The sequence below is a fragment of the Rhinopithecus roxellana genome, chromosome 13 (assembly GCF_007565055.1).
Source record: "Rhinopithecus roxellana isolate Shanxi Qingling chromosome 13, ASM756505v1, whole genome shotgun sequence".
Taxonomy (NCBI): Eukaryota; Metazoa; Chordata; class Mammalia; order Primates; family Cercopithecidae; genus Rhinopithecus; species Rhinopithecus roxellana.
Window position 1 is genome coordinate 45,793,560 of NC_044561.1, and position 21,725 is coordinate 45,815,284.

Genomic DNA, 21,725 nt, shown 5'->3' on the forward strand with positions numbered 1-21,725 from the left:
GCTATTCCATAGAGCAGCCCTGAGGGCTGCTGGTTGCCCATTTTTATGGTTATTTCTTGATGATATTCTAAACAAGGGGTGGATTATTCACACCTCCCCTGTTTAGACCATATGGGGTAACCTCCTGATGTTGCCATGGCATTTGTAAACCGTCATGGTGCTGGTGGGAGTGTAGCAGTGAGGATGACCCAGAGGTCACTCTCATGGCCATTTTGGTTTTGGTGCGTTTTAGCTGGCTCCTTTACTGCAAACTGTTTTACCAGCAAGGTCTTTATGGCCTGTAGTTTGTACGGACCTCCTCTCATCCTGTGACTAAGAAGGCCTTAGCCGTCTAGGAATGCAGCCCAGTAGGTCTCAGCCTCATTTTACCCAGCTCCTATTCAAGATGGAGTCGCTCTGGTTCAAACACCTCTGAACATGTTCATGCCTTGTTTGACCCACAGTAGATAAACCTGAGGCTAAGCCCTTGATTGATAATTCTTGAGAGCATATCACCAATAAGGAAAATGAATAGTGGTGGCCAGGCATGGTGGCTCATGCCTGTAATCCCAGCACTTTGGGGGACCAAGGTGAGAGAGTCACTTAAGCCCAGGAGTTCAAGTCCAGACTGGGCAAAGTAATGAGACCCCATCTGTGATGGTTAATACTGAGTGTCCCAAAGTACTGATCCCGGGTGTGTCTGTGAGCGTGTTGCCAAAGGAGATTAGCACTGGAGTCAGTGGACTGGGGAAGGCGGACCCACCCTCAATCTGGGTGGGCACCATCTAATCAGCTGCCAGCATGGCTGGAATAGAAAGCAGGCAGAAAAATGTAAAAAGATGAGACTGGCCTAGCCTCCCAGCCTACATCTTTCTCCCGTGTGGATGCTTCCTGCCCTCGGACATCGGACTCTTTACGTTCTTCAGTTTTGGACTCAGACTGGCTCTCCTTGCTCCTCAGTTTGCAAACAGCCTACTGTGGGACCTTGTGATCGTGTGAGTTAATACTTAATAAACTCCCCTTTATATATCTCTCTCTACAAAAATAAAAAATTAGCCAGCTGAAGTGATGTACACCTGTGGTCCCAGCTATTCAGAAGGCTGGGGTGGGAGGATCACTTGAGCCCTGGAGGTCGAGGCTGCAGTGAGCTGTGATTGCAACACTGCACTCCAGCCTGGGAGATAGAATGAGACCTTGTCTCTTAAAAAAATAAAATAAAATAAAATAAACAGTAGTGAGACATTTCAGGCCATTTAAAAATTTGAAATTATGGTCTTTAATATTCATTAAAAACTAGGTCATGCTTTCTTGTTTCCACCTCTACCCCAACGGAAAAAGAGAAAATACAGTGAAAAAGAGGTTTAAACTTAGTTTTTCTTCAGGTTGAGCTGTAGTGTGACTTTCAGTCAGAAATGGGTTATACTGTGGCCAGGCGTGGTGGCTCATGCCTGTAATCTCAGCACTGTGGGAGGCTGAGGTGGGCTGATCACTTGAGGTCAGGAGTTCAAGACCAGCCCTGGCAACATGACAAAACCCTGTCTCTACTGAAAATGCAAAATTAGCCAGGTGTGGTGGTGGGCGCCTGTAGTCGCAGCTACTCGGGAGGCTGAGGCAGGAGACACTTGAACTTGGGAGGTGGAGGTTGCAGTGAGCTGAGATCACGCTACTGCACTTCAGCCTGGGTGACAGAGCAAGACTGTGTCTCAAAAAAAAAGTAGGGGGGAGGTGCTTACATCGGAGAGTGTTTTTGTTTCTGCCTTCAAAGGTCATGCCAGGAGAAGATATATATATATATATATTTTTGAGACAGAGTCTCGCTCTGTTGCCCAGGCTGCAGTGCAGTGGCACGATCTCAGCTCACTGCAAGCTCCGCCTCCTGGGTTCACGCCATTCTCCTGCCTCAGCCTCCCGAGTAGCTCGGACTACAAGCATCCGGCACCAAGCCTGGCTAATTTTTTGTGTATTTTATTTTATTTATTTTATTTTATTTTATTTTATTTTATTTTTGAGACGGAGTCTCGCTCTGTCGCCCAGGCTGGAGTGCAGTGGCACAATCTCAGCTCACCACAAGCTCTGCGTCCTGGGTTCATGCCATTTTCCTGCCTCAGCCTCCTGAGTAGCTGGGACCACAGGCGCCCGCCACCACAACCACCTATTTTTTTGTATTTTTAGTATAGACGGGGTTTCACTGTGTTAGCCAGGATGGTCTCGATCTCTTGACCTTGTGATCTGCCCACCTCGGCCTCCCAAAGTGCTGGGATTACAGGCATGAGCCACCGCGCCCGGCCTTTTTTTTTTTCTTCTTCTTCTTTTGAGACGGAGTCTCGCTCTGTCACCCAGGCTGGAGTGCAGTGATGCGATCTCAGCTCACTGCAAGCTCTGCCTCCCGGGTTCACACCATTCTCCTGCCTCAGCCTCCCAAGTAGCTGGTATTATAGGCATAAGCCACCACGCCCAGCCCCAGAAGAGATTTTTTTTTTTTTTTTTTTGAGACAGAGTCTCGCTCTGTTGCCCGGGCTGGAGTGCAGTGGCCGGATCTCAGCTCACTGCAAGCTCCGCCTCCCGGGTTTATGCCATTCTCCTGCCTCAGCCTCCCGAGTAGCTCGGACTCCAAGCATCCACCACCACGCCTGGCTAATTTTTTGTGTATTTTATTTTATTTTATTTATTTATTTTATTTTATTTTATTTTATTTTTGAGATGGAGTCTCGCTCTGTCGCCCAGGCTGGAGTGCAGTGGCACAATCTCAGCTCACTGCAAGCTCCACGTCCTGGGTTCATGCCATTCTCCTGCCTCAGCCTCCTGAGTAGCTGGGACCACAGGCGCCCGCCACCACAACCACCTATTTTTTTGTATTTTTAGTATAGACGGGGTTTCACTGTGTTAGCCAGGATGGTCTCGATCTCCTGACCTTGTGATCTGCCCGCCTCGGCCTCCCAAAGTGCTAGGATTACAGGCATGAGCCACCACGCCCGGCTATTTTTTTTTTTCTTCTTCTTTTGAGACGGAGTCTCGCTCTGTCACCCAGGCTGGAGTGCAGTGATGCGATCTCAGCTCACTGCAAGCTCTGCCTCCCGGGTTCACACCATTCTCCTGCCTCAGCCTCCCAAGTAGCTGGTATTATAGGCATAAGCCACCACGCCCAGCCCGAGAAGAGATTTTTTTTTTTTTTTTTTTTTTTGAGACGGAGTCTCGCTCTGTCGCCCGGGCTGGAGTGCAGTGGCCGGATCTCAGCTCACTGCAAGCTCCGCCTCCCGGGTTTATGCCATTCTCCTGCCTCAGCCTCCCGAGTAGCTGGGACTACAGGCGCCGCCACCTCGCCCGGCTGGTTTTTTGTATTTTTTAGTAGAGACAGGGTTTCACCGTGTTGGCCAGGATGGTCTCGATCTCCTGACCTCGTGATCCGCCCGTCTCGGCCTCCCAAAGTGCTGGGATTACAGGCTTGAGCCACCGCGCCCGGCCGAGAAGAGATTTTTTTAAGTCACTTTACTGTATTTCCAAATCTTAGTCTTCCATTTTTAGAGGCCACCTGCCATGTCCTTTCCGTCTGAAGCCTGGCATCTCGAGCCTGGTGTGAAGGTGCGATCTCTAATGAACTTCACCCTCCTAGTGCAGCTTAGTCCCTCTGACCCTGTTCTCCGCAGCGGGGTGTGACATGCCCGCTGTGCCCCTGACATACCCACTGTGCGCGTGACATACCCACTGTGTGTGTGCGACATACCCACTGTGCGTGTGACATACCCACTGTGCGCAAGACATATCCACTGTGCGCGAGACATACCCACTGTGCACCTGACACCCACTGTGCGCGCGACATACCCACTGTGTGCACGTGACATACCCACTGTGTGCATGCGACATACCTACTGTGTGCGAGTCATACCCACTGTGTGTGCGACACACCCACTGTGTGCGCGTGACGTACCCACTGTGTGCGTGACATACCCACTGTGCATGTGACATACCCACTGTGCGCAAGACATACCCACTGTGCACCTGACACCCACTGTGTGCGCGACATATTCACTGTGCGCGCAACATACCCACTGTGCGTGCAACATACCCACTGTGCGCGAGTCATACCCACTGTGTGCGTGCAACATACCCACTGTGTGCGTGCGACATACCCACTGTGCATGCGACATACCCACTGTGTGCGAGATATACACGCTGTGCGCGACATGCCCGCTGTGCACCACATACCTGCTGTGCGCGTGACATATCCACTGTGCGTGTGACATATCCACTGTGCGCACGACATACCCACTGTGTGAGACATACCCACTGTGTGTACGACATACCCACTGTGCGTGACATACCTGCTGTGTGCGAGATATACCCGCTGTGTGCTGTGTGTGCGACATACCCACTGTGCGCGAGATAGACCCACTGTGCGCATGAGATACCCACTGTGCGTGACATACCCGCTGTGTGCGAGACATACTCACTGCGTGAGTGCAGGGCCTCTTCTGTTTCATGCTTGTCCCCCAGAAAGTCATGTCCGCTGGAACCTCAGAATGTGGCCTTAATTTGGAAAATGGGTCTTTTCAGACATGGTTAGTTAACATGAGGTCATGCTAGATTAAGGCAGACCTAAGTCTGCTGACTGGCATCCTCATAGTAAGAGGAGAGGCTGACCGGGCGTGGTTGCTTATGCCTGTAATCCCATCATTTTGGGGAGACTGAGGCAGGCAGATCACATGAGTTCAGGAGTTCGAGATCAGCCTGGCCAACATGGTGAAGTCCCATCTCTACTAAAAACACAAAAATCAGCCAGAAATTGCTTGAATCCTGAAGGTGGAGGTTGCAGTGAGCCGAGATCATGCCACTGCACTCCAGCCTGGGCAACAGAGTGAAACTCTGTCTCAACAACAGCAACAAAAACAACAACAAAGGAAAAAAAAGGAGAGGCCACAGAGACGGGAAGAACTCTTGTGAAGACAGACACAGGGAGGGGCCACGAGAAGATGGAGACAGAGTCTGGGGAGATGAGGCCGGGAGCACTGGGACCCGCCAGAAGCTGGAGGCGGCAGGAAGGACCCTCCCCTGGAGCCTTCAGAGGGAACGTGTTTCTGCGGACGCCTTGGTCTCGGCCTTCTGGCCTCCAGAGCTGTGAGAGAGTCAACTTCTGTCATTTAAAGCCACAGGAAATGGACATGTCTTCCTTGTATGTCGCACAGTATATATTTTCTTTTTTCAGGTGGGGAGACAGGGTCTTGCCCTGTTGCTTAGGCTGGAGTGCAATGGCATGATCTCAGCTCACTGCAGCCTGGAGCTCCCGGCCTAAAGCAATTCTCCCACCTCAGTCCCCATCCCCTCCCACCCAGTGGTTGAGACTACAGGCACACACCCACCAAACTCGGCTACTTTTTGTATTTTTTTTGGAGAGACAGGGTTTTGCCATGTTGTCCAGGCCAATATATATTTTCCAGCACAGACACAAAATTCTGTGCTGGAAAAGACCTGTATTCCTGCCTGTAGACTCCACGATTGTTAACAGTTTGCCTTAGTTGCTTATCTGCATACACATGTGCGTGTAGTGATTTACTTTTTTGCAGAATGAACTGCAGACATCATGACACGTCACCTTTACCAAAGAATTCAACAGTTATTTCTAAAATTAAAGAACAGTTTTCTGCTTCAGGGGATGGCAAACTATGGTCCTAGGCCAAATCCAGCCACCCCCTGGGTTTAAAAATAAAGTTTCAAGCCCAGAGTGGTGGCGCCCGTGGTCCCAGCTCCTCCGGAGGCTGAGGCTGGAGGATCCCTGGAGACCGCGAGGCTGAGGCTGTCGTGAGCCGAGATCGCGCAACTGCCCTCCAGCCTGGGCGACAGAGCGAGACCCTGTATCAGGATAAAAATACAAGTGGGCTTATGAATAAAATAAGATTAAAACACAACAGATCTCTGCCTCACAACCCCGGCCAACCGCAGCCCCAGCGAGGCGCAGGCGCAGGCGCGCGCTCGACGGTTCCGCGCGTGCGCACAGGAAGGGAGCGCGCCCCCTCGGCAGCCTCCGGGGGTTGCAGTTGCGCGGCTCGGCCACTGTGCGGCGGTGACGTGCGCCTGGGAGGTGTCGCGGGCTGTGACGTCACGCCGCGCGCCGGGACCAGGAGGAGGCGGGCGCGGGCGGCGCGTGCTCTGTGTGCTGGGTACCAGGAGACCGCGAGACAGGGGGTCTCGGCCGCCGCCGTCATGGTTTCGCGGTTGCAGCTCCCGCCTGAGATCCAGCTGGCTCAGCGCCTGGCGGGGAATGAGCAGGTGACCCGGGACCGGGCGGTGAGGAAGCTCCGGAAATACATCGTCGCCAGGACTCAGCGGGCCGCAGGTTGGTGGGGGTGTGGGCGGCTGGCGTCTCGGGGTCCGGCTGGGCTGGGGCGGGTGTGGGCGGTGGCGGCCGGGGCTGGGGGCCCTCAGAGTCCTATGGAACCTCCACGTGGCCGGGCAGGCGGGGCCCATGGGCTTGTTCCTGCTGCTACGGGTCCGCGGTCCCCGCGGCCGCTTTGCCTCGTGGTGCGGTGACTTCTGGTCCCTCTGCGAGGACGCTCCTCCCCAGCCCCCTGACACCTTTCGTAGCCAGACGTCCCCTCCCTCAAGTAGACCATGTACTCCTGCTGCCCTGCTGTTCAGGCACCCAGTATTTTTCCCTCGTGGCAGCATTTCCCGCTGTTAGCAGTTTTCTGTTTGCGTAATTATTGGGTTGTTTTCCGAGTTCCACTCAGGGTATCTCTCTGAGGGCCGAGAATCTACTTCTTGTTCGTGGTACCTGGTGGTTCTCCGAGCGTGGTCTCCCATCAGCAGTAGCATCCCCTGGACATTTGTTAGAAATGCAGATTCTGGCCGGGCGCGGTGGCTCAAGCCTGTAATCCCAGCACTTTGGGAGCCCAAGACGGGCGGATCACGAGGTCAGGAGATCGAGACCCTCCTGGCTAACACAGTGAAACCCCGTCTCTACTAAAAAATACAAAAAACTAGCCGGGCGTGGAGGCGGGCGCCTGTAGTCCCAGCTACTCGGGAGGCTGAGGCAGGAGAATGGCATAAACCCGGGAGGCGGAGCTTGCAGTGAGCTGAGATCCGGCCACTACACTCCAGCCTGGGCGACAGAGCGAGACTCCGTCTCAAAAAAAAAAAAAAAAGAAATGCAGATTCTATGCCCGGTGCAGTGGCCCAAGCTGGTAATCCCAGCCACTCGGGATGCCGAGGTGGGAGGGTCGCAAGAGCCCAGGAATCCAGCCTGGGCAACATAGCAAGACTCCATTTCCATTACAAAAGAAAAGAAAGAAATGCAAGTTGTAGGGTCCTAGCCCGGCCAAATCAGGACTAGCATCTGCTTTATGAAGCTGTTCGAGTGATACCGCTCCCCACACTCAGCTTGAGAACCACTGCTGCAGGAACAGCTTGCCAGACATAGGACTTAAGTGAATGTCAACTGAGTAATGTTTTAAATTAAACTTTTTTTTTTATTTTTCTGAGTGAGACAGACCTCACTGTCATCCAGGGTGGAGGAGTGCTTTGGCACCATTATGGCTCACGGCAGCCTCTACCTCCCAGGCTCAAGTGAGCCTCCCATCTCAGCCTCCCCAGTAACTGGGACTACGGGAGCGCTGTGCCACCAGGCCAGCTAAGTTTAGTATTTTTTGTACAAATTGGGGTATTCCTATGTTGCCCAGGCTGGTCTTGAACTCCTGGCTTCAAGTGATCCCTCCTCAGCACTCAATTCCAAAGTGCTGGGAGTACAAGCATGAGCCACTGCACCTGGCCTGAGTAATTTCTGTTTCTCTCCCTAGCTAGTCTGAATGCCTGAGTTCACTTTCTTCTTTTTAATATTTGAGATATATTACAGAAAAGTGCAGAAACGCTCAGTGTAATGCTGGATGAATTATCGCCAACAGATTATCCTGTGTGGCCAGTGATCAGTTTGGGAAACAGTGGAGGTTTGCAATTTTGAATTTCCAAAATGGAGTACGGTGCCTGATACCTTGTAGATTCTCAGTCAGTTTTACTGAGTGCGTGAAGTGGCAGTTACCTGGAGGAGCCGTACAGCCATAGGCACAGCAGGTTCTGGGTTAGGATTGTTTGAAGGGGAGGGCCAGATTTTGCCCCCCAGTTGCCTTTACAGTAAGTGGGACTTTGGTCTCGTTCAGGCAGTCACGTTTCTGTGGCTTCCTTCCTGGCACTGGAAGGTGCGGGGTTCATTTGGTCCAAATGTTGCTGTTTTGCTGCAGGTGGTTTTACTCACGACGAGCTGCTGAAGGTGTGGAAAGGACTGTTCTATTGCATGTGGATGCAGGACAAGCCGCTCCTCCAGGTGAGTGGAGTGAGCAGCAGAGAAGGTGCAGAAGCAGCAGGGGAGGATGGATGGGCATCTGGTCGACCCAGTTTTTTTCTTTCTTTTTTTTTTTTTAAGACGGAGTTTCACTCTTGTTGCCCAGACTGGAGTGCAGTGGCGCAATCTCAGCTCACTGCAACCTCCGCCTTCCGGTTTCAAGCAATTCTCCTGCCTCAGCCTCCCGAGTAGCTGGGATTATAGGTGCCCGCCACCATGCCCCGCTAATTTTTTGTATTTTTAGTAGAGACGGAGTTTCATCATGTTGGCCAGGCTGGTCTTGAACTCCTGACCTCGTGATCCGTCCGCCTTGGCCTCCCAAAGTGCTGGGATTACAGGTGTGAGCCACCGTGCCCAGCCTAGTCCACCCAGTTTTAATATGGCCAGAGACCGTGGGAAGGTTGTATAGCCTTGATGCTTGGTTCTGCATGGCTGGTGGGTGTGGGCCTTTGGTTCGGCGAGTCTTACACTTGCTGAGGTCGTTGATGTGATTGACTGAGTCATGCACCATAGCCGCACTGGCATATGGGTGAAAACTGGGTTTTGTGTTTGTCCTGGGTTGCAAACAACTGCTGAAATAGTGGAAACCAAGGGGCAGAATTCAAGTCTCCTGAGACAAGGACTTCTCCTGCTAGTCTTTTTCAAACATTGTTTCTCAGATTGTGACTTTTGTGCTCTCCTTCAGAATCTCGTGGGTGGTGAGGATACTTAGTTAAATTCAAGGGGAGGCTATGAAATGTCTCTTTTTTTTTTTTTTTTTTTTTTTTTTCTCTGAGGCAGAGTCTTGCTCTGTCACCCAGCCTGGAGTGCAGTGGCCAGATCTCAGCTCACTGCAAGCTCCGCCTCCCGGGTTCACGCCATTCTTCTGCCTCAGCCTCCCGAGTAGCTGGGACTACAGGCGCCCGCCACTTCGCCCGGCTAGTTTTTTGTATTTTTTAGTAGAGACGGGGTTTCACCGTGTTAGCCAGGATGGTCTTGATCTCCTGACCTCGTGATCCGCCCGTCTCGGCCTCCCAAAGTGCTGGGATTACAGGCTTGAGCCACCGCGCCCGGCCTGAAATGTCTCTTAGCAAGTGCCCTGGGCCATGCGTGGTGCAGTGATGTAGGTAGATAGCGAATGATCTATGGGGTCTCGGAGCCCTCCTCCTCCTGATGGTTAGGGGGCTGTGAGTCCCAAGGCTCCCTCCTGCTCTCCCACGTCCCTCTTTAACCATGACTCTGTGGCTTTAGCACAGCCCGTCAGGAGGGCAGTGCCTGCCGTGGTTGTGTGAGAGGCTGTTGACCCTGGATGTAGAGGGGTCTTTTGCAGCAGGGGTGAAACCTCCAGTCCACTGAGCTGAGACCCCCTGGAAGCCGACTCTGTGATGAGTGAGTGAGTGGGTGGTTGTGTGTGTCATTGTGAGAGCCTGGTGCTTTAGTGGCTGAGGGCGTTTTTGTTGTTTCCTGCACAGGAAGAATTAGGAAGGACCATTTCCCAGCTCGTTCATGCTTTTCAGACCACGGAGGCGCGTGAGTATGCTCTGCCATAGTTGGGTACATTTGTAGACGTCAGAACCTCTGAGCATCAGAGCCACCAGACACGGGAGGGTTCGTGTTCTCAAATCCAGAGTAAGGAATGCCTAAGAGCGAGAGAGCGCCAGCTGGTGTCTGTGGGTGCTTAGCATGTGTGAAATGCTGGTGTAAGTGTCCAACATGGATTAGCTCATTTACCCAAAACGCTCATTTTGAGTCTAATGGGCTAATATCTTACATTTTAAAAATAAAATGAAAAGCCAGGGTAATATCACCACGAGATTTGACTGGATTCCGCCTGATGATCGTGAGGCTCCTGCAGTTGATTTTCTAACTCCTCTGTTCTCTGGTGACCAGAGTTGAGAAGTTCTTACCCTACCTGTCTGTGGGACTCACTTGAAGAGCCTCTAAAAATTCTGATGTCCAGATCCTGGTCCAGCAAAACCCAGTTCTAGGGGTAGGGCCTGGGCATCAGCGTTTTATTTATTATTTATAATATGTAAAGAAAGGTTCCTCCGTGTTCTCACCTCACTTCCCAGAGTGGCTTCGTGCTCCTCAGTCGTTCTCTTCTGGCTTATTCCTCCTCCAGAGCACCTGTTCCTTCAGGCCTTCTGGCAGACCATGAATCGTGAGTGGACGGGCATCGACAGGCTGCGCCTGGATAAGTTCTACATGGTGAGGCAGCCGCCAGGGCGCCGGCAGGCGGGGGCAGCGTGGGTCTCAGTGCCCGGCCCAGCAGAGACAGGCAGCACCTGGGCAGGGAGGCGACCTGAGGCAGTGCGACCCTGAAGCCGGGGTGGGAGGTGGAGCCGAGGCTCTGGGCGGTCCCTGCCCAGGGCTCTGCAGCATTGTCGGTCTCTGAGGGTCATTGAATGGCGAGGAATCCGACCCCTAAAACACCACACAAACTTTTGGTTCAGAGAAGGAAAGTGACGATTGCCCTCCTGGGGAGAGTCGGCGGTGACACTGTTGTTACTTTGCCAAGGAGTCCATGAGTTTGGAGGCGCAGACTCCAGAGCTGTGGTCGGGCCCTCGTGGGAGCCCTGGAGTGCCTGCAAGGCTGGGATGGCTGGGTCACAGTGCGGGACTTCCTTTCCCTCCTCCCGCATTGCACCCCCATTCAGGGTGCTGATTTGCCCTGAGAATGCTGGGGAACACTGGGGTTTAGAAGTGCAGCGTGTTGCTGCCCGGACCTGCTTCTCTCCTTCCCTGCTTCCCTCTTGTTGAACCGTGAGGTCTCGTTACTGAGGTGGTGGTCATTGTAACCTTAGAGCAGATCTGAGATATAGGGACATTGTCACTTGTAGGAGTCAGTCACCCAATGGGAACGCTGAAAGGGGCCATGTCTGGGCCTCACTGAGGATAGATGTTGATCCGCCATTCTGGCTTCAGTGTCCCGCTCCGATTCGGGCCAGGGCTGTACGGACAGTGTACGTACCAGTGATTCTAGAATTGGAGACCAGGGTGGGAAGAACCTGGAGCTCAAGGAGGAAGGAGGCTCCAGGGCAGGCCAGGAGCCTGGCCACGCGCTTGACAGAGTGCAGACTCTTAGGGACAGCAGGGCTCTGCAGGGAGGCCACCCCACGGGTTTGCTGAGATGCAGCTGCTGGGTGCTTGGATGGATGCGTTCTGCTTTCCATGGCTCGTTTCCGGGCCCCTTGTGTGACTGAGTCTGGCAGCACAGCCTTGTGTCAGGGCCGGCCTCAGTGGCACTGCAGGGTGGCGTGGGGGATAGGCCTCCCGTGTCTGCAAGAACAGTGTCCTGGCTGCTGGGCTGTGCTCTTGTCATCGGGGCTCCTGGGGGTCTGCGTGTCCTCTGCTGCTATTGACTGCGGCTCAGACCTCACTGTGGGCGTGTAGGCGTGCTGGGTCAGTAGCCTAAAGTGGGGACAACTATAGAAGGGTGTTGAGTCCCATGGAGGGAAATAGCATTGGGGGGCAGATCTGGAGCTTCATTCACGGGTGAGGCTTGGCGGGAGCGCCCTCACTGCGTAGCGGACCGCAGAGGAGGTGAGCTGTGTTCTCCCACTGGGGAGAGCCTGGTGAGGAACAGCCGTGTTTCAGACCCGGTTTTGCGGAGGGCTCCACTGCCCGTGGGGGTAGCTGTGCCTCTTTTCTGGTTCTCCCTTATGAATCAAGGACTGTCTGTTTCAACCCCGGTTTATGGACTGGAGTCATAGGACTGTCCCCTGTTCCCTCCCACCCCCTGTGTGCCTGCTTCCAGCCAGCTGGGGCCTTGGAGCTGGGGAGAGGCGCGTTCTCAGCCCGGGGTTCTGAAGGCTTGGTGTTGTATCCTCCAGCGTCTGTCTGTCGGCAGCTCTGGGGGCCAGCTGTGTGCCTGGGGCCAGCAGAGGTGACCGCGGGTGTGGCTTTATCCTGCCGCGGCTCATGGTGCATGGGGAAGGGTGGTCTGGTGAAGCAGGGCCGGGCTTCTGCTAACACGAACCTCCTTCTGTGTCTAAGCTCATGAGGATGGTCCTGAACGAGTCCTTGAAGGTTCTGAAGATGCGAGGCTGGGAAGAAAGGTGGGTGCGCGGCGGGCCTGCTGTGGGGGGATGCTGCTCTCAGGGACCACAGTCATGTGTTTGTCGTTGGATTCTTTGTCATAAGGAGATATCAGCCTTTACATTAAAGCGTGCCCCTAGTTGTGCTTAGAGATAAGATATTTTTTAAAGTAAAAATTAGTTTGTGTATTTGTGGAAATGATGCCATTTATCCTCAGGCTTGGAGGCCAGTTCTCACTGGGAGTCAGGAGGGAGTTTTTTAATGAAAGGGTGTCCAGCTGAGGAGCTTCTTAGAAAAACACGGCATGTTCCGCTCCGTTAGCAATGCTTTTTGTTTTTTTGAAATAGGTCTCACTGTTGCCTAGGCTGGAGTGCAGTGGCGTGATCTTGGCTCAACTACAGCCTTGACCTGGGCTCAAGTGATCCTCCTGCCTCAGCCGCCCAGCTGGCTGGGACTGCAGATGTGCATCGCAGGCCCACGTAATTTTTATATTTTCGGTAGAGATTAGTTCTGTCCTGTTGCCCAGGCTGGTCTCAAACTCTTGGGCTCAAGCAGTCTGCCTGCCTAGGCCTCCCAAAGTTGTAAGCAATTTTAATTGCTCCTAATTCTAAAATTATGTAAATTGGCCCGGCGCGGTGGCTCACGCCTGTAATCCCAGCATTTTGGGAGGCCGAGGCAGGCAGATCACTAGGTCAAGAGATCAAAACTATCCTGGCCACCACAGTGAAACCCTGTCTCTACTAAAAATACAAAAATTAGATAAATACATAAAAAAGAACCAGCAGGCTGGTTATGGTGGGGCGAGGGGATCGCTTGAGCCCAGGAGTTTGAGGCTGCAGTGCTCCATGACTGAGCCACTGCACTGTAGCCTAGAGTGAGATTCTGGGTTTTGTCTTGTTTTGTTTTTTTAAAAAAAGAGGCTGGGCGCGGTGGCTCAAGCCTGTAATCCCAGCACTTTGGGAGGCCGAGACGGGCGGATCACAAGGTCAGGAGATCGAGACCATCCTGGCTAACACGGTGAAACCCCGTCTCTACTAAAAAATACAAAAAACTAGCCGGGCGAAGTGGCGGGCGCCTGTAGTCCCAGCTACTCGGGAGGCTGAGGCGGGAGAATGGCGCAAACCCGGGAGGCGGAGCTTGCAGTGAGCTGAGATCCGGCCACTGCACTCCAGTCCGGGCGACAGAGCGAGACTTCGCCTCAAAAAAAAAATAAAAATAAAAATAAATAAATAAATAAATAAATAAATGGTAAAGGGATGATTTTTGTTAACTATTTTTGGCTTATTACTCCAAGAGTATTTTTCCTCCCTGTAACTGAGAGTTCAGTACCGGAATCATTTGGAAGACCGTGGTGGCTTCTCTCAGTGCCCGGGGTCCCAGTGCTGACAGTGGGGTCCACTTTTCCTGCCCTCTTGGATCTGCTGCAGGCATAGCCGGGCTGTCATTAATATCCGTGGCATTGTCCCTGGCCTGGAAGTCGGTCCCTTGCACCTGTGTGTCTTCCTCTTGGTCTCAGCACCTGTTCTTGCCTCTGTCTCCTTTTTCCTGAGCCTTAGAGAGCATCACTTCTCCTTTCCATCACCAGTGATTCTCCAGCCTTGCTGGGGAGCTTCCTAAATCACACAGGTCACAAATCCGAGTTAGGCAGTGCGTTACTGAGCACCCCAGGAGGTCCAGATGCGTCTAGATGCTACAGGTTATTCTCTGGGGCTGTCTAGTCTTCAGATCTGGGCCTGTGAGGCCATCATACCTGCCTGCCAGGGAGAGCTCTGGTGCACATCACAGATGGCATGTGCCGTGCAGCAGGGCCTGGGAAGCCAGAAGGTGGCTCATGGTCCTGGGCCTCTTTCTGGGCCTCCACTTTCCTTTCTGTGTCTGTGCTGTCCTGACGTGTCTTTCCCCAGCGGTACCCAGTGGAGACAGTGGAGAGGAACACCAGGCAAGATGTCTGGTCTCAGCCAAGACTTTCTCTCTGGTAGCAGTTTTGAGGACAGAGGGAAGGCCTATCTGAATGTTTACATGTGTTGCGTTTTGCAGCTGACATGCAAACTCAGGCCATATGTTCTGGTGCTGGTGATGGTCACTTAACTCTCTGATTGCAAGACTGCTTTGTGCTGGAATAGCCCCAGGATTGTTGGTCTTCACCTGAATGGAGTTTGGGCCGGCCTGTTTGCAGACAGTGGTGCCTGCCCGCACTTAGGTTTCCATCCGAGCGTGTAACCGCCGGAGAGTGGGGGCACGGCTGTCTTGGGGCTTGCCGAGGCTGCCTGTCATATTTGCTTTTCCTTTCCTCAGACAGATCGAGGAGCTGCTAGAGCTGCTGACGAGCGAGATCCTGCACCCCAGCAGCCAGGCCCCCCACGGGGTGAAGAGCCACTTCATTGAGATCTTCCTGGAGGAGCTGACCAAAGTGGGCGCTGAGGAGGTGAGGCTGGGCTCCGACGGGGCGGTGGAGCTGGGCATTTGTGGACGAGGGACTGAGCTCCGCTGGCTTTCCCCATAGCTTACGGCAGACCAGAACCTGAAGTTCATCGACCCCTTCTGCAGAATCGCCGCCCGGACCAAGGAGTAAGTGGTGGGCGACCTGGTTGGACCCGACTCCTTCACTGAGTTCTTCCGTGGGGCTGCCGTTTTGGGGGGCTGCTCCCTCCAGGGAAGAATCTGTCGCAGAGTGGCCGCTGGCCATGCGGGTGGGTGGGGGGTGGAGGGGAGGCCGCAGGGCAGTCAGCAGCTTCTGCTTGGGAATCCAGCATAACGGGCCTGCTCGCTGGCCTCTGCCCTGCCCCTCAGTTCCCTGGTTTTGAACAACATCACTCGAGGCATCTTTGAGACGATCGTGGAGCAGGCCCCACTTGCCATTGAAGACCTCCTGAATGAACTGGACGCACAGGATGGGGAGGTGGTGTCAGACAGTGAGGAGTCCTCCGAGGGCAGTGAGCGTGGAGATGCGCTGTCCCAGAAGAGGTCTGAAAAGCCGCCTGCAGGTGGGGGTGACGGCACGCCCGGCTCCTCCTTGGGGCCTGTCCTGGGCCGAGCCAGTGTGGTCTCCTGCTGGGTTGCTCCCACCAGCTTCCGCCTGGTCCCCTTGTCTCTGCCGCTCCCCACAGTCCATCCTCAGCATAGAAGCCAGAGTGACCTCTGTGGGCACCAAGCACACGTGTCGTTTCCCCTCAAGCCCCCCAGCCTCTGGTGTGCCCCACGCCCTCTCCAGACCCCTGGGCTCCGCAGTCTAACCCAGCACGCCTCTGGCTCAGTTGGCCCCCTGGACTCGTTCCTGCCTTGGTGCTGAATCTTCCTGTCCCTCCCACCATCTGTCCACCGTCACTCTCTGGGGCTGGACTCTTTCAGCCTCCTGGCCTCTCCCAGACCTGCAGGCAGTCCTCCCCATGGCGTCACTCTGTGGCACGGGATGTGAACCACTTGCTCCTCATGTTCCTCGTTCCTGGCCCGTCTTGCCAGAGGACAGCAAGCTCTGTCCATACTGACCGTGGCAGGGTTCAGGCCTGAGACCTCAGGGCACCTGGCTGCTGGGGAGTAGACCCACTCCTCACTGCCTGCCAGAGGCCTCTGGGGGCAGCCGCGGGGTCCAGCCTGGCCCGTTTCTGGTTCGATGCTGCCCTCGTTGTCCGAGCCTGCTGGGTGGTCTGAGCTGTGAGTGTGGCATCCTGGTGGTGTGGAGGGTGTGTCTTCGACCATGCCCAGGACCCCCGTGTGCCCTGACTCAGTGCTGTGGCTGCTGTGCCCCTTGGCTTACTCATCAGAAGACCCCCTCCCCACCGCCCCCAGCACTTGGCCCGGCCACCCTATGCGTGTCTCCCTGGTTCCTGCCTTGCCCTTCTCTCTCAGTAGCCGAGGCTCCTGGCAGGTCCTCCAGTGCCTGCTGCTGGCCCCTGGCTGCCACCTGCAGAGCAGACCCTTGTCACATGCTGCCCCACAGCTGCCTGTTGCCCAGAAACCTCTCTTCTGCAGACAGTGCCGTCAAAGCCCCAGATGCCCAGCCTAGCTTGAGCGCCTGACTGAAACGTCAACTCCCACAGCTTCTGTTCCAGGCCACCTTGAGGCTGGACTGAGCTACCCTCCTCACTTCCGGAACTTTTGACATGGACTTTGTTGCCCGAGATACCAGCTTGTAGTCAGCCACTCAGGGCTGTGTAGGCACCTGTGCCCTGGGATGTCTTTTTTCCTTTCCAGGCCTGGGGTGGCACCTCTTGTCCTGTCCATACGAGATTGGAGGTCACGTGGCACCTAGTATCTGCCTTGAGCTGCGGGCCTATGCCCACGCTCTGACCAGGGTGCACGGAGCGGGCTCTCCGTTCCTGGGTGTTTGGGGCTGGCACACGTTGGGAACAGGTCTTTGAGTTCACGGGGTCCCTTTTGTTCCAGGCTCTGTCTGCAGGGCTGAACCTGAGGCTGGTGAGCAGACAGGTGACGACAGGGACAGTGGTGGCCCTGTCCTCCAGGTGGGTGCCCTGGGCTCGTGGCTGCACCCTCAGCCTTTGCCCTGCTTTGCTGCCACTGGCCCTGGAAGAGGGAGGAGGGGGGCGTTAGGAGGGAGGATGGCAGCCGTTGGCATGAAGAGTCACCCAGACGGGTTAGCTTTGAAGGCGGGATGGGTGCTCCGACCCTGCCCCCTGCAGGCGAGTGGGGTCATTAAGAGTGGGGCTGGGGCCTGGGATGGTGGGCTCAGAGGCAGACCTGCATTGTCCAGGGCTGGCCTCACCTCACACTGGCCTCTTGCCTCACGCATGGGCAGCCCCCCAGATTTCCTGCAGCCCCTTCGTTGGGGTGCTGGGCTGGAATGAAATGGCGTGTGCCAAGCGGCTGGCCTGTGGGTCCCAGCAAGGAGTCCACTCAGCCAGTGGGGTCTGACTTCAGGCAAATTGGAAACTGAAATGTTTTAAGTTTTAAATATGATTATGTGCAGACTTAATAAAATATGGCCTTCTTGGGTTAAAATCAATCAAATTAACTTACTTTATTCGTGCTTGTCTGTGTGTGGCTCCTAGAGTTGTAAAGCTGCAGGCAGGCTCCTGGCAGGTGTGTGCCCTGCAGTGTGCATCTCGCAGAGTGTGCCCGGCAGTGTGTGCCCCACAGTGCGCCGCAGCATGTGTGGTGCCCGCTGTGCTGTAGAGTGGCGGGGCTGCAGGACCCTCTGAGGGTGGGCTGTGTTCTTGTGAGCCGAGTGAAGAACCTGCAAGTGAAGACCAAGTGCCCTCTGGGTCTCAGGGGTTCCACGTTCTCGGAGCATGCAGAGAGGGTGACTGACCTTGGCTCTGTGACGTCTGTCTTTTGACACAGTTTGACTACGAGGCAGTTGCTAACAGACTGTTTGAAATGGCCAGCCGCCAGAGCACCCCGTCTCAGAACAGGAAGCGTCTCTACAAAGTGGTCCGGAAGTGGGTGTCTGAGGGTCTGCGTCTGCCCTGCTGCCCTTGGAGCCGCCCTTTCCTCCTCAGATCGGGGTGCCTTCGCTTTGCCCTGGTCCTTCCGCAGCCCCTGGGGTGGTCCCCGCTAGGACCCTGAGACCCCTGCACAGCCCCTGGGGTTCCCCGGCTAGGACCCTGAGACCCCTGCACAGCCCCTGGGGTTCCCCGCTAGGACCCTGAGACCCCTGCACAGCCCCTGGGGTTCCCCGCTAGGACCCTGAGACCCCTGCACAGCCCCTGGGGTGGTACCCGCTAGGACCCTGAGACCCCTGCACAGCCCCTGGGGTTCCCCGGCTGGGACCCTGCAGCCCCTCTAGCTGGAGCTTCCTCCTGCGGAAGTCGCAGCCGTGGTAAGTGGCCATCTGTCTTGCTCTTTCAGGCTGCAGGACCTGGCAGGAGGTGAGGACCGGCCGGGCACTGACAGTGGCACCGCCTTGGAGGTGGAGCTCCATCCTCCTGGGAGTGGATTGCTTCCAGGGGCCTCATAGCACGTGGAGTCTCTCTGCAGAGAGGCCTGGTGGTGTTTCTGGGGGACAGGGAGGCAGGGCTCAGGGTTCCACAGCTCTCGTTTTTATGGGTTTTGCTGAGTGATTCTCAGACTTGAGTGTCCATTGGAGTCCCCCAGAGCCTGAGAGACGGTGCCGGCCACAGGGGCTCCCAAGCACTGACAGCGGTGCTGCTGCTGGTCTGTTGTGCAGCACACGTCTGTTTCTGGCAGCGTGTGGTGGATGGAACTGGCATAGGTTATCGGAAGGAGCGTTTCCTAGGGGGGTTGATGGTAAGAGATGTAAGCGTTTCCCCCGGTGCTTAAGAAAAGTTTCAGAGCTGCAGCTCAGTTGGAAGGATTTCATAGGGGATGCCTGCGTGTCCCTCCGGCTCCAGAATCAGCACTTCTTGTCTTGTGTTAAGCTCCTCTCTCCGAGCACCACACCCCCTGCATCCACCAGCCGGCGTGTCATGAGTTCTAGTCCAGGGTTTGTTTTCTTTTTTTAGTTTTTGAGACAGTGTCTCGCTCTGTTGCCCAGGATGGAGAGCAGTGGTGTGATTACAGCTCACTGCAGCCTGGATCTGGGCACAAGCGATCCTCCCACCTCAGCCTCCCAGTCGCTTGGACCACAGGCGCGTGCCACACGCCGGCTAATTGTTTTAGTTTTTGTAGAGACAGGGTTTCGCTGTGTTGCCAGGCTGGTAGTGTGGGGTTTTTAGGACAGCGTGCACCAGTGAGGTGCATGAGGTTCGTGTGTGTCTGGCAGGTTTTGATGCCCAAAGTTCCCTTGTGCCGCCAGCATAGGCATTTTTAGGCTGTAGACTTTGGTGTATAGGTTGAGTGTTTCTAATCTGAAACCCCAAATCCAAAATGCTGCCAAGTCCAAAACTGAGTGCTGACGGGAAGCTCCAGGGAAATGCTCATCGGAACGTTTTGGATTTGGGATTTTCAGATTAGGGATGTTGAACTAGTGAATATGACAGCAGACATTCCAAAACAGTCTGACATCCAAAGCACTGCTGGTCCCAAGCATGTCGGTTCATGGATACCCTACCTGTGTCCTAGATGCTCCAGGAACTGGCTTTTCCAAATGGACTTGGGTCTGAGCTGGTTCATTTCAGCTGTGTTGGTGGCACTGAACACATTGCCCCTGGGTATTACAGCAGGGCACTTTCTCACACACATTGTCGGGAGGTGGTGCTGGCTGGGGCCTGCTGGAAGCAGCGAGCCTCAAACCAAAAGCCCCCATACCCCCAGAGCCCCCTGACTTCTGCCCTGGTTCTCAGGCATCTTCCCTGAGGACGAGATCCCGGAGAAGGCCTGCAGGCGTCTGCTTGAAGGGAGGCGGCAGAAGAAGACGAAGAAGCAGAAGCGTCTGCTCAGGTTGCAGCGCGAGAGAGGTAGGACTAGCTGGTGTGTTAGTCATGGAGCTGGCGTCCTCACCTGCTTGCTTGTCCCTGGGATGGGGGTCACCTACAGTGTCTACCCCTGAAGCATGAGTGCCGAGTCCTCCATCCTGGGTACCTGCTATCCACATGTCCCAGAAATGCCCTGTCCTCGGCATCCCTCCTGTAGATCTCTCCTCGCCACCCCTATCTGCCATCCTTGTCTGCAGCTCCCCCGAGCTGTGTGCGCTGCCCTCCCTCCCGATGTGGAGACGATCCTCCTGGCTGGGCTGCCTCCTCCCATGCCTCTGTCTTAGATCCAAGCCCTGTCCCCTCCTCTCCCGCACCCTCAGAGATTCCTGAACCTCTCCACTTCTGTCCTTGATTTCAGGGCCTGTCTTCTCTCTTGGGCCTCTGGCCACACGAGTGTGGTTGGCATGTGTCACCCTCATCAGGGGCAACCCAGGGCCTGGAGCTGCCTACCTGCAGTGGAGGGGGTTGAGCACAGTGCCGGGCAGGGCACGGGGCCCATGGCAGGAATAGGGTGCATAGGAGGGAGACAGTGGCTTTGCCCCACACTGGGAAGCCTTCCCTGTTACTCTCTCCATGCTAAACCGGCCCTAGGGCCTAGGGATTCACCCCTTCCCTTGCCCAGAGCCCCGTGCCACTGAGGCCCATCTGTCTCATTTCCCATGGGGCAGTGGCCTCTCTGCCGCCGGCCCTTGGCCTGGTTCCTGCACCCGTACCAGATACCGTCTGTGTGGCTCTCTGTGTGCAGCAAGTTTTGTGAACACTGTCGGCCCTGGCGTTCAGGGCCTGGCACTGCCCAGCATCCTTCTTCCGCCTCCCCTTCTACCTTGAGCCCAGTCCTGCCTACTCTGTGCCTTTGCTCCCGGGTCTCGCATCCCTGTCCTACGCCGGTCCTCCCGAGGTCAGCCCTCGCTGGGGTCCCGGGCCGTGTGGGTAGAGCTTGGCCCCCACACTGGACACGGGATGCGTCTGGCTGGCTGGCGTGGCTGTGTTGTCCTCCCAGGTCCATGGTGCCGGCGTCCTCAGCCCGAGCTGAGTGAGTGGAAGGAGCCCATGCTGGCATTCTCTGGCTCATGGGGTCTTGCTGTTTTGTCAGGGAAAGGTGAGAAGGAACCCCCGAGCCTGGGCATGGAGAGGAAGAGGAGCAAGAGGAGGGGTGTGGGGGCCGACCCCAAGGCGCGGGCAGAGGCTAGTGAGCAGCCAGGCACAGCTGAGCGGGCCCTGCTCCGAGATCAGCCCAGGGGCCGTGGCCAGAGAGGAGCTCGCCAGAGAAGGAGGACACCCAGGCAGCCGGCCGGTGCCCGAGCAAAGGCAGCCAATGTCCAGGAGCCGGAGAAGAAGAAGAAACGCGGGGAGTGACGTGGCCGGGCCCAGGACAGGCTGACTGGGCTGTTCTTGGACTCAGGACCGCAGCTCCAGAACTCCCGTGCCAGGCAGGAGGGAAGGGCGGCACTGGAGAGGTGGGCCCGTCGTTAGGGGCCAGCGTCCCAGGAGCTGGACTTTTCCCAGAGCCTCCGCCTGTGGCTGTGATGACCTTGGGTCAAAAGGTCAAAGTCTGAAGACCGAAACTCCACCTGCAGCAGGACTGGCCGCCCCCGCTGTGGGGGTTCAGAAAATAAAATGCCGCGCGGCCCTTGCCGGGGAAGCGTCGCTTCTGGTGTGTCCTGCGGACGTGTGGGAGGTGGCAGCCGCCAGCCTCTGAGCAGTGTGGTGGTTTATATTCATGTTTGTGGAGAAATCTTGTAAGACATTTCTCCTTTCACAGAGCCACCCAGCTGTTAACAGGGCTGTCTGGACGGGGCTTTTTGCTTCCCCCTAGTCTGGGGTCGAGTTGTACAGTGAATTCAGCTCCAGTAAGGCCCGGATTGTCCAGGGTGAGCGTGTGTGATGGGAAGGCCTAACTCCTGCAAGGGGCTCGTCCCTGGAGGCAGGAGCGCACCTGCCATCCTGGGTACCCGTGGGTCCGCAGGCTGTGCGCCCCATCCCCTCCGCCAGGTCACACTCCTCATCCTCCCTGTCCCTCTCCCCTGCACGCCTGCAGGAGCCTGTGAGGGAGGTGGCAAGTCCCCACTGTG

At 55.5% G+C, this 21,725-nt stretch overlaps 1 protein-coding gene across 1 annotated transcript; it reads left to right on the forward strand.

The window, feature by feature from the left end:
• Positions 1-6,079: 6,079 nt before the first annotated feature.
• On the forward strand, positions 6,080-21,295 carry RRP1 (ribosomal RNA processing 1). The gene is made up of 13 exons (XM_010367923.2): positions 6,080-6,307; positions 8,205-8,287; positions 9,757-9,814; positions 10,407-10,492; positions 12,281-12,342; positions 14,618-14,747; positions 14,826-14,890; positions 15,113-15,306; positions 16,706-16,782; positions 17,621-17,718; positions 18,128-18,147; positions 19,522-19,635; positions 20,747-21,295. Exons 1-13 carry the CDS (start codon positions 6,175-6,177, stop codon positions 21,007-21,009), a joined length of 1,383 nt encoding a protein of 460 aa, XP_010366225.1. The 5' UTR covers positions 6,080-6,174; the 3' UTR covers positions 21,010-21,295.
• The last annotated feature ends 430 nt before the right edge of the window (positions 21,296-21,725 follow it).

Excerpts from the sequence above, each read along its gene's own strand:
- RRP1 (XM_010367923.2), top strand. The coding sequence starts at position 6,175 with ATGGTTTCGCGGTTGCAGCTCCCGCCTGAGATCCAGCTGGCTCAGCGC. Across the intron at positions 14,891-15,112 it reads ATCGCCGCCCGGACCAAGGA|TTCCCTGGTTTTGAACAACA; the intron begins GTAAGTGGTGGG and ends CCTGCCCCTCAG. Across the intron at positions 17,719-18,127 it reads CTCTACAAAGTGGTCCGGAA|GCTGCAGGACCTGGCAGGAG; the intron begins GTGGGTGTCTGA and ends TTGCTCTTTCAG.